This window comes from Bos mutus, chromosome 5, assembly GCF_027580195.1.
Source record: "Bos mutus isolate GX-2022 chromosome 5, NWIPB_WYAK_1.1, whole genome shotgun sequence".
Lineage (NCBI taxonomy): Eukaryota > Metazoa > Chordata > Mammalia > Artiodactyla > Bovidae > Bos > Bos mutus.
In genome coordinates this window covers 81,177,875-81,190,702 of record NC_091621.1, presented here as the reverse complement: position 1 = coordinate 81,190,702, position 12,828 = coordinate 81,177,875, and the positions used below count along the sequence as shown (strand labels likewise).

The 12,828-nt window shown below is 37.5% G+C and overlaps 1 protein-coding gene across 1 annotated transcript in view; it reads left to right on the top strand.

Moving 5' to 3' along the window:
- SLC15A5 (solute carrier family 15 member 5) overlaps nt 1–12,828 on the top strand; it is a 95,908-nt gene that overhangs the window by 6,610 nt on the left and 76,470 nt on the right. The window contains 1 exon segment of the mRNA XM_070370041.1: nt 8,559–8,732. Within this exon segment, the coding sequence (XP_070226142.1) occupies nt 8,559–8,732 (174 nt within the window).

The following is a 12,828-nucleotide window of genomic DNA, read 5'->3' as shown; positions in this document are numbered from 1 at the left end:
GACTCTTCTGTCCATGGGATTCTCCAGGCAAGAATACTGGAGTGGGTTGCCATTCCCTTCTCCAGGGCATCTTCCCAACCCAGGGATCAAACCTGGGTCTCCTGCATTTCAGGTGGATTCTTTACCAGCTAAGCCACCAGGGAGTATTAGAGTATTGTCTGAAAGAAGTGATTCTCAAACCCAGATGTCCAGGAAAGCTTAAAAATACTGATGCCTGGATCCTGCCACCAGAAATTCTGATCATGTTAATTTGAGGTGGGAACCAGAGGCTTTTTTTTAAAGCTGCCTAAGTAGTCAGGTTTGAGAACCACTGCTCTCAAGCAGTGTTGCCTGATTTTAAGAATCATTTGAGGATTTTGTTAAAAAATGTTCCCCATAACTCTACTTAATGCAGTGTGATGACTTGAATGGAAAGGAAATTCAAAAGGGAGAGGGTATATGTATGTGTATGGTTGATTCATTTTGCAGAACAGTAGTAATTAACACAACATTGTAAAGTAATGATATGCCAATAAAAATTAATTAAAAAACAAAACAAACAAACAGAAAACACTGCCCATGTCCCGACCTCCAACTTCTCAGATCAGAATTTCCTGGGAGCATAGCTGGGGAATGTGCATTTTTACCAAGTGCTTCAGAATTTTGAAAACAGTTCGAGAGACGTAAGAAAAGAGAATTCCACACATGGTCTGGATTTTTGAAAAGAAATAGAGCTAAACACTAATGGAAGCACTTATTTTGTACGAAGATGCTTCAGAAAATTTTGGTGATTCATGACAGTTTTTCTTTACCACTCCAGAAATCTACCTGATTGAGAAAGCCTACCTAATCCTTTAGGAGAAAAACAAAATATGAAATTACACAATTCTGCAATGGTAAAATCATAATTTACAAGATACATTTCAGCTAACAAAATCAAAACAGTTCTTGGCATAGTCTTATTAGAACTCATTTCTTTTTTTTTTTTTTTCTCTAATTTTATTTTATTTTTAAACTTTACATAATTGTATTAGTTTTGCCAAATATCAAAATGAATCCGCCACAGGTATACATGTGTTCCCCATCCCGAACCCTCCTCCCTCCTCCCTCCCCATACCATCCCTCTGGGCCGTCCCAGTGCACCAGCCCCAAGCATCCAGCATCATGCATCGAACCTGGACTGGCAACTCGTTTCCTACATGATATTTTACATGTTTCATTGCCATTCTCCCAAATCTTCCCACCCTCTCCCTCTCCCACAGAGTCCATAAGACTGTTCTATACATCAGTGTCTCTTTTGCTGTCTCATACACCGGGTTATTGTTACCATCTTTCTAAATTCCATATACATGCGTTAGTATACTGTATTGATGTTTTTCCTTCTGAACTCATTTCTTATTAGTACTCACTAACATGGACATAACTCTTTTTATTGCTTTGCTTTATTGTGCTTCACAGGGAATAGAATTTTTAAGTTCATAAATTTATAAATTTTTATGAATTGTAAATTTCGTAAAATTTACAAATTGCAAGTTAATGACAGCCTTGTGTGTAGCAAGTCTATTGGTGCCGTTTTTTCCAACAGCCTTTGCTGACTTTGTGTCTCTGAAGCATCTGATAATTCTCACAGTATGTAAACTTCATTATTATTATTTTATTTATTATGGTGATCTGTGATCAGTGATCCTTGATGTTACTACCACCATGCACTCAAGGCTCAGATGATGGTTAGTATTATTTAGCAATAAAATATTTTTAAATTAAGGTAAGCATATTATTTTTTTAGGCATAATGCTATAGCACATTCAACGCATTATAGCGCAGTATAAACATAACTTTTATATACACTGGAAAACCAAAAAGTTTTTGCAACTTCATGCCCCCTGTTATATCTTGGTGGTCTGAAACCAGACCCATAGTATTGATATCTTCAAGGTATGCTTGCACTCAGAATATCTTCTAAGTTGAATACTGAGGAATAGCTTGTAAACTATTAAACTATTAAAAAACCACTAGACCTTCCAAAATTCTATTTGCCTGGGCTCCAGCCAAGTTTAACAAATGTGCCCACTCAACGTAGTAACAACAGGCACCTCCTCTGTTATCTTTGCCAAAATTGTCAGCATTCAGAAAACACTCAGAATTTCTCTCTGACATACAATGATAAACTAAAAAATATTGAGAAAAAAAAAAAAAAAAGAAATTTCTTACATTTCTTACTGATCCTGCAGCCTCCCGCTTTTTCTTAAGGCCTGTATGGTGGCTTTTAACCTGTAGGTGCGTCAATAGTGACTTACTATCATCAATAAACATGCAGTGGTTCAAAGATCTTAAACTCAGAAAATGAGAAAATGATACACCTTTTTTTAAAAAAAGCAACAGAGTAAATTTGAAGACCTAGTGGGCTTTATCAGGTCATTCATGAATTGGGGAGCATCTCTTCTAACAACCAGAATGGTGCTTTGAGGGGTTGTACGAAATGGAAGCCTTTTGTAGGAAGAAGGATAGGGCATGGGAACTATTAGAAAAAGAAAATAAAGCATTATTTTTGGGTCAGGATATCTTCTTTTGGGAGTGGGTATTGGGAAGGGAATGGCAACGGTTGCACCACATAGATTGCTGCTTTTTCTCCTGAGGGATGGAGAGGTTCACAAGACAGATGACTTCATTGATGCTGACCAGAAAATTCCAGACTGGTTGATTACATTTCTGGGGAGGCTCAAAACTTCAAGTAAGTCATGTATCTAAGTCTAGGTTTGGTATCATGGACTTTAGCCCAAGTGACATTATTTTGGGCCTGGTTTTCTCTTCAACAGCATTAACAACTGTTAAAATTGGGATGTTGACAGAAGAAAGGGAAATAAAGACAGAAAGGGAATGAGAGCAAGTTAGAAGAGTGAGAGGCAGGGAGAGCAAAGAAAGAGAATGAAGCAGTCCCCTGAATTTCTTAATTAAAAATAAACCTTTTATTTAAATTTTGCTGCCTGTCCACCAAAATTAATGATCTTCTTTTATTAAGCTGTCTTTTCTTTAATAGCATTGTTGAAAAATACTTATAGATGAAAAGTAGGAAAAATTATATAAATGAATTTATTTACAAAACAAAAACAGACTCACTAATTTTGGAAACAAACTTATGGTTAAAGAGAAGAAACTTAGCAGGGAGGGATAAATTAGGAGCTTGGGATGAACACACAGATACTACTATATTACTATTGTTTAATTGTTCAGTCGTGTCCTATTCTTCTGCAATCCCATGGACTGTAGCCCTCCAGGCTCCTCTGTTCATGGGATTTCCCAAGCAAGAATACTGGAGCGGGTTGCCATTTCCTTCTCCAGGGGATCTCCCTGACCCAAGGCTTGAATCTGGATCCTGCATTGGCAGGTGGGTTCTTTAACACTGAGCCACCTGGGAAGCCCACAGAACTATATTTATATAATAGATAATCAACAAGGACCTATTGTACAGCATGGGGAACTCTACTCAGTATTCTGTAATAACCCAATGTGGGAAAAGAATCTGAAAAAGAATGAATATATGTACTATTTAACTGATTCACTATGCTGTATACTTGAAACCAACACAAACATTGTTAATCAACTATACTCCAATAATTTTAAGTAGAAACTGCAAAACTTCCTCTGGTCTCTCTTTCTCCAAGTTCATGTCAGCTAGGTTATTCTTTGAAGTATTTCAGTGGGCCAGTGGTCATGCTAAAAGAAGCAGTGGCTGACAACAGCTGCTGCTGCTGCTAAGTCACTTCAGTTGTGTCCAACTCTGTGTGACCCCATAGACGGCAGCCCACCAGGCTGCACCATCCCTGGGATTCTCCAGACAAGAACACTGGAGTGGGTTGCCATTTCCTTCTCCAATGCATGAAAGTGAAAAGTGAAAGGGAAGTCGCTCAGTCATGTCCAACTCTTCACGACCCCATGGACTGCAGCCCACCAGGCTCCTCCGCCCATGGGCTTTGCCAGGCAAGAGTACTGGCATGGGGTGCCATCGCTTTCTCTGATTGACAACAGCATCCACTATGAAATCAGCGCCCCACTGTTACATTGACTCTTCTAAACAGTTCAATTTTAACCCATTGAAGAGCCACAAATCCAGGTGAAGAGCCACCATAATCCTGGTGAATTATCTCAGTATCATTCCATGAAGAATAACATATTCTCTCTGAACTCTTAAAATTATCCACTAAGACTTGGGAGACCTGGAAGTTTTCCTCCCCTCTTTCATTATGTTCTCAAGTAGGATGGAAAGCCCATTTCAAACTGTTTCTCTTATAATCACTTAAAATAAGTCTGAAGCATGTCAAAATTGGTCAGTCTAAAAAATGACAAAACATTTGAGTGACTTTAAAAATTATTACTAAATATGTTTGTTAGCCATCTGTATGTCTTCTTTGGAGAAATGTCTATTTAGTTCTTTGGCCCATTTTTTGATTGGGTCATTTATTTTTCTGGAGTTGAGCTGTAGGAGTTGCTTGTATATTTTTGAGATTAGTTGTTTGTCAGTTGCTTCATTTGCTATTATTTTCTCCCATTCTGAAGGCTGTCTTTTCACCTTGCTGATAGTTTCCTTTGATGTGCAGAAGCTTTTAAGGTTAATTAGGTCCCATTTGTTTATTTTTGCTTTTATTTCCGATATTCTGGGAGGTGGGTCATAGAGGATCCTGCTGTGATGTATGTCAGAGAGTGTTTTGCCTATGTTCTCCTCTAGGAGTTTTATAGTTTCTGGTCTTATGTTTAGATCTTTAATCCATTTTGAGTTTATTTTTGTGTATGGTGTTAGAAAGTGTTCTAGTTTCATTCTTTTATAAGTGGTTGACCAGTTTTCCCAGCACCACTTGTTAAAGAGATTGTCTTTAATCCATTGTATATTCTTGCCTCCTTTGTCAAAGATAAGGTGTCCATATGTGCGTGGATTTATCTCTGGGCTTTCTATAGATCTATATTTCTGTCTTTGTGCCAATACCATGCTGTCTTGATAACTGTGGCTTTGTAGTAGAGCCTGAAGTCAGGTAGGTTGATTCCTCCAGTTCCACTCTTCTTTCTCAAGATCGCTTTGGTTATTCGAGGTTAGATGGCTAACAAACACATGAAAAGATGCTCAACATCACTCATTATCAGAGAAATGCAAATCAAGACCACTATGAGGTACCATTTCACACCAGTCAGAATGGCTGCGATCCAAAAGTCTACAAATAATAAATGTTGGAGAGGGTGTGGAGAAAAGGGAACCCTCTTACACTGTTGGTGGGAATGCAAACTAGTACAGCCACTATGGAGAACAGTGTGGAGATTCCTTAAAAAAACTGGAAATAGAACTGCCTTATGACCCAGCAATCCCACTGCTGGGCATAAACACTGAGGAAACCAGAAGGGAAAGAGACACGTGTACCCCAATGTTCATCGCAGCACTGTTTATAATAGCCAGGACATGGAAGCACCCTAGATGTCCATCAGCAGATGAATGGATAAGAAAGCTGTGGTACATATACACAATGGAGTATTACTCAGCCATTAAAAAGAATTCATTTGAATCAGTTCTAATGAGGTGGATGAAACTGGAGCCTATTATACAGAGTGAAGTAAGCCAGAAGGAAAAACACCAATACAGTATACTAACGCATATATATGGAATTTAGAAAGATGATAACAATAACCCTGTGTATGAGACAGCAAAAGAGACACTGATGTATGGAACAGTCTTATGGACTCTGTGGGAGAGGGAGAGGGTGGGAAGATTTGGGAGAATGGCATTGAAACATGTAAAATATCATGTATGAAACGAGATGCCAGTCCAGGTTCAATGCATGATACTGGATGCTTGGGGCTAGTGCACTGGGATGACCCAGAGGGATGGTATGGGGAGGGAGGAAGAAGGAGGGTTCAGGATGGGGAGCACATGTATACCTGTGATGGATTCATTTTGATATTTGGCAAAACTAATACAATTATGTAAAGTTTAAAAATAAAATAAAATAAATTTAAAAAATTAAAATTATTACTAAATAAATTATGGCTAATTTTAAAAATTATTAATCCCAAAAGGTTTGCTAAATTTTGCAGCGATAAGGTTTTTCCCCTTTATTTGTATTCAACACTGTGGAATCATGAAGACCAAAAAAAAAATTACCATTTATATATACTCCCAATTATTTGCAGTTCCCAGTCTGTGTTTAAAAGTAGACTAAAGAAACATATTTTTACTGCTGCTTTCAATTTTCCTTAATCACTAGTATTTATTTTGCTTTAGTGCTTTGCTCTCTGACTTTCTGTGCGAGAGGTGCTTTATATATTCAATTTGCTAGTGAGCTATGAGATGAAAGGAGTCTTAATGGTGAGTTTGAAGACTGTGGATTTTTATTTCTTTTATTTTTTTTACAGTTGATACATATATAATTTTACCCTTAATTATCTATGGCTTGTCCTGTCCATGGATCAACAAAGACATATATAAAACGTGATTGTACTGGGCAATTCTTTTAGAAAATTACACAATCAAATAGGTCGGGTGACATTTGTTAAAATACACTTAGTACTTTATGTGAAATCTCTTCCTATACAGAGATATTCAGCACTATAATTCTTTGGTTTATAACTATATTTCACAAGATGTAAGTCTTGGAAGAATTGTAATTTTCCTTGACCCTCTTTAAAGTAATTCCGTTTACATTCCCCAGTGGTGTACTGAAGAGTCTCAGGGAGTCCTCATGGATTTCTCTGCAATACTTAGCATTTGAAACAGTGTTTCTTAAAAATTAAAAGGACTATAACATTGCTTGCAGCTCCAGCTTCTCTTTGTTATTACCAGCCACAGTTCAAGTGTCCGGCTTGAAGAAGCATTAAAGATGACCTGAGGTAGAGCCAAGGGACTCTATCCCATTGTCCTAGAAAATTCTAACTTTGTACCTCCCCTGCATGGTGGTACATAAATCACTATTAGTAGATTATAGTCAGTCAGCTTGCTGGGCATGACCATGCTTGACATTTGATTACTTTTCCAGGTCAGTTATGGAGAGTAGATGTTCAAGATTTTGAATGGGGTGGTCATTTCATGGGTGCATACATATTCAAAACTTAATTTGACAAGATGACATTGGTCAGACCACCATATGACCAATTTTAAGATGACTCTCAGACTCAGTGTACTGTTTCTATATGTACCCCTCTTCTTCTGCCAATAAAAGCTCTTGACCACTGATTGTCAGTGGAGGGGAGTCAGCCTTTGGACAGGAGTCTGCTCTCCCCCTTCCCTGGTTGTCGTGTCCGGGGTCTTTGTGACCCCATGGACTTAGCCTGCCAGACTCCTCTGTCTATGGGAATTCCCAGGCAAGAATACTGGAGTGGGTTGCCGTTTCCATCTCCAGGTAATCTTCCCTACCCAGGGATCAAACCCAGGTCTTCTGCACTGCAGGCAGATTCTTTACCAACTGAGCCAGCAGGGAAGCCCCCTGCCCTAGTTGCTGGCACCCAAAACAAAGCAATTTTTCCTTTCTACCAACTTTGCCTCTTTATTGGCTTTTGAGCAGTAAGCAACCAGACCCTGCTTAATAAGTATGTACTTAATAAGAAAGCTAATAAACAAAGATGCAGATGGCCAACAGGCATATGAAAAGATGCTCAACATATCTAATCATCAAGGAAATGCAAATCAAAACCACAATGAGATATTAATATTACTTCACACCCATCAGAACATCTATCATCAAACAGAACACAAATAACAAATGTTGGTAGGGATGTGGAAGAAAGGGAACCCTTGTGCACTATGGGTGGGAATGTAAATTGGTACAGCCACTGTGGAAAACAGCATGGAGGTTTCTCAAAAAATCACAAATAGAACTACCATATAACCCAGCAATTCCACTTCTGGGTAGATATATCTGAAAAAAAAAAAAAAAAAACCAAACCACTAATTTTGAAAAGAATCATGCACCCCAATATTCATAGAAACATTATTTACAGTTTCCAAGTTATGGAAACAGCCTGTGTCCATCAACAGATGAATGAATAAAGGAGATGTGGCATATACATACAATGGAATACTACTTGGCATAAAAAAGAAAGAAATTTTGCCTTTTGCAGCAACATGGATGGAATACCCTCCAGGGTATTTTGTCAAGTGAAATAAGTCAGATAGAGAAAGACAAATACTGTATGATTTCACTTATATATAGAATCTAAAAAATGCAACAAACTAGTGAATATGACAAAAGAGAAGCAGACTCACAGATGCAGAGAATGAACTAGTGGTTATGGGGCGGGGGAATATAGAGGCTGGGGGAGTGGGACATACAGACTGTTGTATGTAAGATAGCCTACAAGGATGTATTTATACAACATGGGGAATAGAGCCACTGTTTTGTAACAACTATAGATGGAGAATAACCTTGAAAATTTTTATAAAAATTTAAAAAATGGAATTTGAAAAAAGAAAGCTAATAAACAATATTTGCAAAATCTAGCTTGCCTCATATGCTACTACTTTATAGCTTATGTTTATTAAAAGAATTAGCAATTATTATATGAAGTTACTCAATGGCAATTTTATTTTTGTTTTTGATTCCCACGTTTTATTGAATCATGAACCTGAATGCAACTGTGGTCTTTCTGGGAATATCTTATATCCAATACTCAGAGGCCTGGGCCCTGGTTTTACTTATTCCTTTTATGTCTACACTTATGGCTCTGATAACTCTTTATATGATGCACTATAACCTGATTTACCAGCCAGAAAAATGTAAGTAAATCTCACTTTGCATTTTTTTGTTTGTTTGTTTTTATGGTTTTCTTGATGCATCTTCTTCCTCTTAGGTTCCCTATAATTTCACTTTCAACTCACAGAATTTATAGAGTCTGTCACTTACTTCATAAACAAAAGTAGAAAAAAATCATATATGATCCCTTCTATCTAGCTCTCAGCTTCAACAATTCTCAGTTCATTTCTACTCACTTTTTCCCCATCCCTATTGGTAGTTCTGAAGCAAGAACTAAATATCACAGTGCTTCATATGTGTGTATATAAAAAGAAGCTATTTATATGCTCAATACTTTAAAAATATAATCACAATGTCATTAACGCACACAGAGAATTTCTTAAGATGATCAAGTATCTGTTAAAAAATGTTTCCCTTTTAAAATCTGTTTATTTTGTTTTGTTTTATAATTTATTCAAATGAAATCCAAATAAGGCCCATATATTCCAAATGGCAGCTATGTCCCTTAAACCATATATATTCCCCCTTCATCTCTATTTCTCTCCTTTCTATATTTTTTTCCTTAAGAAATCTGAACATTTCACATAATCTGAATTTTGCTGATTTCATCCATTTAATGTCATCCAAAAGGTTTTCCCTTTTTATTTCCCCTAAAATGTCTGACAGACATAGATCCTTGATCAGATTCAGATCTGATCTGAATTCCTTCACAGATGATGTTAGGTACCTCACACTGTCTCATTATCTGCTTTTGCAGGGTCAATACCCATTGTTAATTTTTGTCTAAATCTATGATCCCACTGGGGGTTGCAGGTTGGTGATATTTTATATTTCTTCCTCTTTTATTAGCTGAAATATATTCTCAATAACTATTTCATTACACAGAAGTAGTTTGTGTAAGGAAAAAAAGATAAATGTCTAATTCTTTCCCTTTAATTTTAGATTTTCAAATTAATGAGGTGAACTTCAGTGTCTTCCAAAGATGATCTATTAGTTGTTTTTAACCTATTGTTAAAAACAACTAACAGGTCATCTATTAGTGACCCTGTGGACTGGACTGTAGCCCACCAGTCTTCTCTGTCCACAGGATTCACCCAGCAAGAATACTGGAGTGGGTTGCCATGCCCTCCTCCAGGGGATCCTCCCAACCCAGGAACTGAACCCGCATCTCCTATGTCTCCTGAATTGGCAAGGTGGGTTCTTTACCACTAGTGTCACCTGGGAAGCCCATAGATTCCATATATATGCATTACTATATAATATTTCTGTCTTACTTCACTCTTTATAATAGGCTTCAGGTTCATCCACTGCATTAGAACTGACTCAAATTCATATCTTCTTGTAGCTGAGTAATAGTCCACTTTATATATGTACTACAGTTTCTTCATCCATTCATGTGTCGATGGACATCTAGGTTGCTTCCATGGTCTACTGCTGTAAATAGTGCTGTGATGAACAGCACTACAAGGTTGCTGTTGTTCAGTTGCTAAGTCATGTCTGACTCTTTGTGACCCTGTGGACTGTAGCCCACCAGGCTCCTCTGTCCATGGGATTTCCCAGGCAAGAATACTAGAGTGAGTTGCCATTTCCTTCTCCAGGAGATCGTCCCAACCCAGGGATTGAACCCACACCTCCTGCATTTCAGGTGGATTCTTTGCCCTTGAGCCACTGGTAGAGCCCTTCCACGCACAAGACTTTTGTCTTTTTGCTTTGTCTTTTGCATAGTTTATGTTTGAAATAAAATTTACCTATCTTCTTTATGTTTCTAGATTTTGAACTTTGGTGAAAAAGTTTTCCTCACTCCCAGATTATAAAAGAATTCATTCATATTTCTTTTGGCATATATATATATATATATATTTACCTTTATATTTGTGACCCATTTGGAAATTGTATTAGAATAAGTTTTAAGAGTGAACTCAATTTTATCTTTTTCCATATGACTGTCATATTATCCGGCCTCTTATTAAAAAGTGTATTTTTCCCACTGCTTTGAGATGCCACCTTCCTGTATACCACCACTTGCATTTCTGTAATTTCTGTTCTCTTCCTTTTATCAGTCACTCTCTTCATATTATCTCTCTTGTTTAAAAAAACTCTGATCTTAATTTCTAACATATTTTACTTTCAGTGGTACCTTCACTGTTACCCCTACTTATACCCCTTATCTATACAACTACCACTAATAGCAATGCAAGAAGTTATATTTTTAAAAATTAAGCACATTCACCACTGGTACTTCCTTTCACCCCATATCAGTGAAGTGGGCAAGAAGGGCACAGGGTTTCCTTTTACAGACTATACTCCACGGACTTTGTTTCTGCTCTTGCACCATCCCGAGCTTTACTTTTCCACCTAGCACGTTGTGTTGAAATGATCTATTTCTGAATACAGTTAAAAATTCATGTGTCAGTTTGGCAGAAACCAACACAATACTGTAAAGCAATTTTCCTTCAATTAAAAATCAGTGAAAGTCGCTCAGTCGTGTCCGACTCTGTGAACCCATGGACTATACAGTCTATGGAACTCTCCAGGCCAGAATACTGGAGTGGGTAGCCTTTTCCTTTCCCAAGGGATCTTCCCAACCCAGGGATCAAACCCAGGTCTCCGGCACTTCAGGCAGATTCTTTACCAGGTGAACCACAAGGGAAGCCCTCAATTAAAAATAAATACATTTAATTATAAAAGAAAATTCCTGTGTCGTATACATACTTGGAATATAGTAAATGTTCAGCATTTATTATTGTTAAACTGAGTGCAGAAGATGAGACATAATTGAATTTAATGAGTTGCCAAGACGTCACAGGCAATGGCTGATGTGGAACCAGAACCCAGATCTTACTTTTCTCAGGCTAGAGCTTGTTTTTTTTACACTACGTACTGAGGCAGTGAGACAGGGGAAACATTACCCTGGAAGTCTCTGCCTTGTTTCTCAGAGCTCTGTGTTCTGTCAGTCACAGCTGGGCAGTATACAGCCTCCTGCCAGTCTGTGGAATGGGTTCATTATGCAAAAAGATGTCTGAGAGATCCTCTCAGCCCCAAAAGGCAAAAAAGAGGAAAATGTAAAGGAAGTATAAACTTTTGTCAAAAGACCACTTTGGCATATTCTGGAGTATGTAACTGTCAAGTAATTCTGCTTTTGTGAATGTGTTAGTCACTCAGTCGAGTCTGACTGTTTGCAACACATGGACTGCAGCCTACCAGGCTCTTATGTCCATGGAATTTTCCAGGCAAGAATACTGGAGCAGGTTGCCATTTCCTACTCCAGGGCTTCTTCCCAAGCCAAGGATCAAACCTGGGTCTCCTGCATTGCAGGCAGATTCTTTACTTACTAAGCCAACAGGGAAGCTTATACATAATTTTTACATTCAGATTTTCTAAATAACTATTCAGCATCCAACCATTTGCTTCCTAATCTCCTATTGGAAAGTATATATTTATCTGAATAAAGAACTACAATTCTTCATGTAATACAAATTTAATCAGCTCGGTTTACTGCCAGACTACTGTAGTTCATATGCTATATATTTTAACATGTGATAAGGTAACCTTTCTTTGGCCAGTTACAAGAAAAAATTGTATTCGTTGCAGGTAAAGTTACAAAATGTTCACCAGCGGTTTACTTTACATAATACTCTATAAAATGAATATTTTGGAGTTGTTTTGCTTTGTTTTGTTTTATTTTTCAAAGTTATATAATCACCCAACTATGGTGAAGTAAAACTCTGTCTTCCCTTTAGAAAAGTATATCATCCTTATTTTGGCTTCTTCCTCTCTGATGACTAAATTGGAACTTCCTCAAAGCTGTAATTCAAAGCCATAGGTGACCTTAAAGAAATGATTTTTTATATGCTACCTTTTATTTTAAGGTAACTTTTCAAATGTGGACCATGCATTCCATTATGTTTAGCTGTCAAGCACAGTCTTCATTTGCATTTCTTCCCACTGCTGTAATTTTGAGAACTGGCAGGTGACCAAAGAAGAAGAAGAAGGAAAAAAAGTGCATCTACCATCTAGAGTGCAATGTAGGATTTTTTATTATAATTAAGTAGCATAGATATTCATGATTAGATCAAGGTCAGAGGAGCAGACCATCAGAGCCAAGGACTTAAAGGTACAAAGA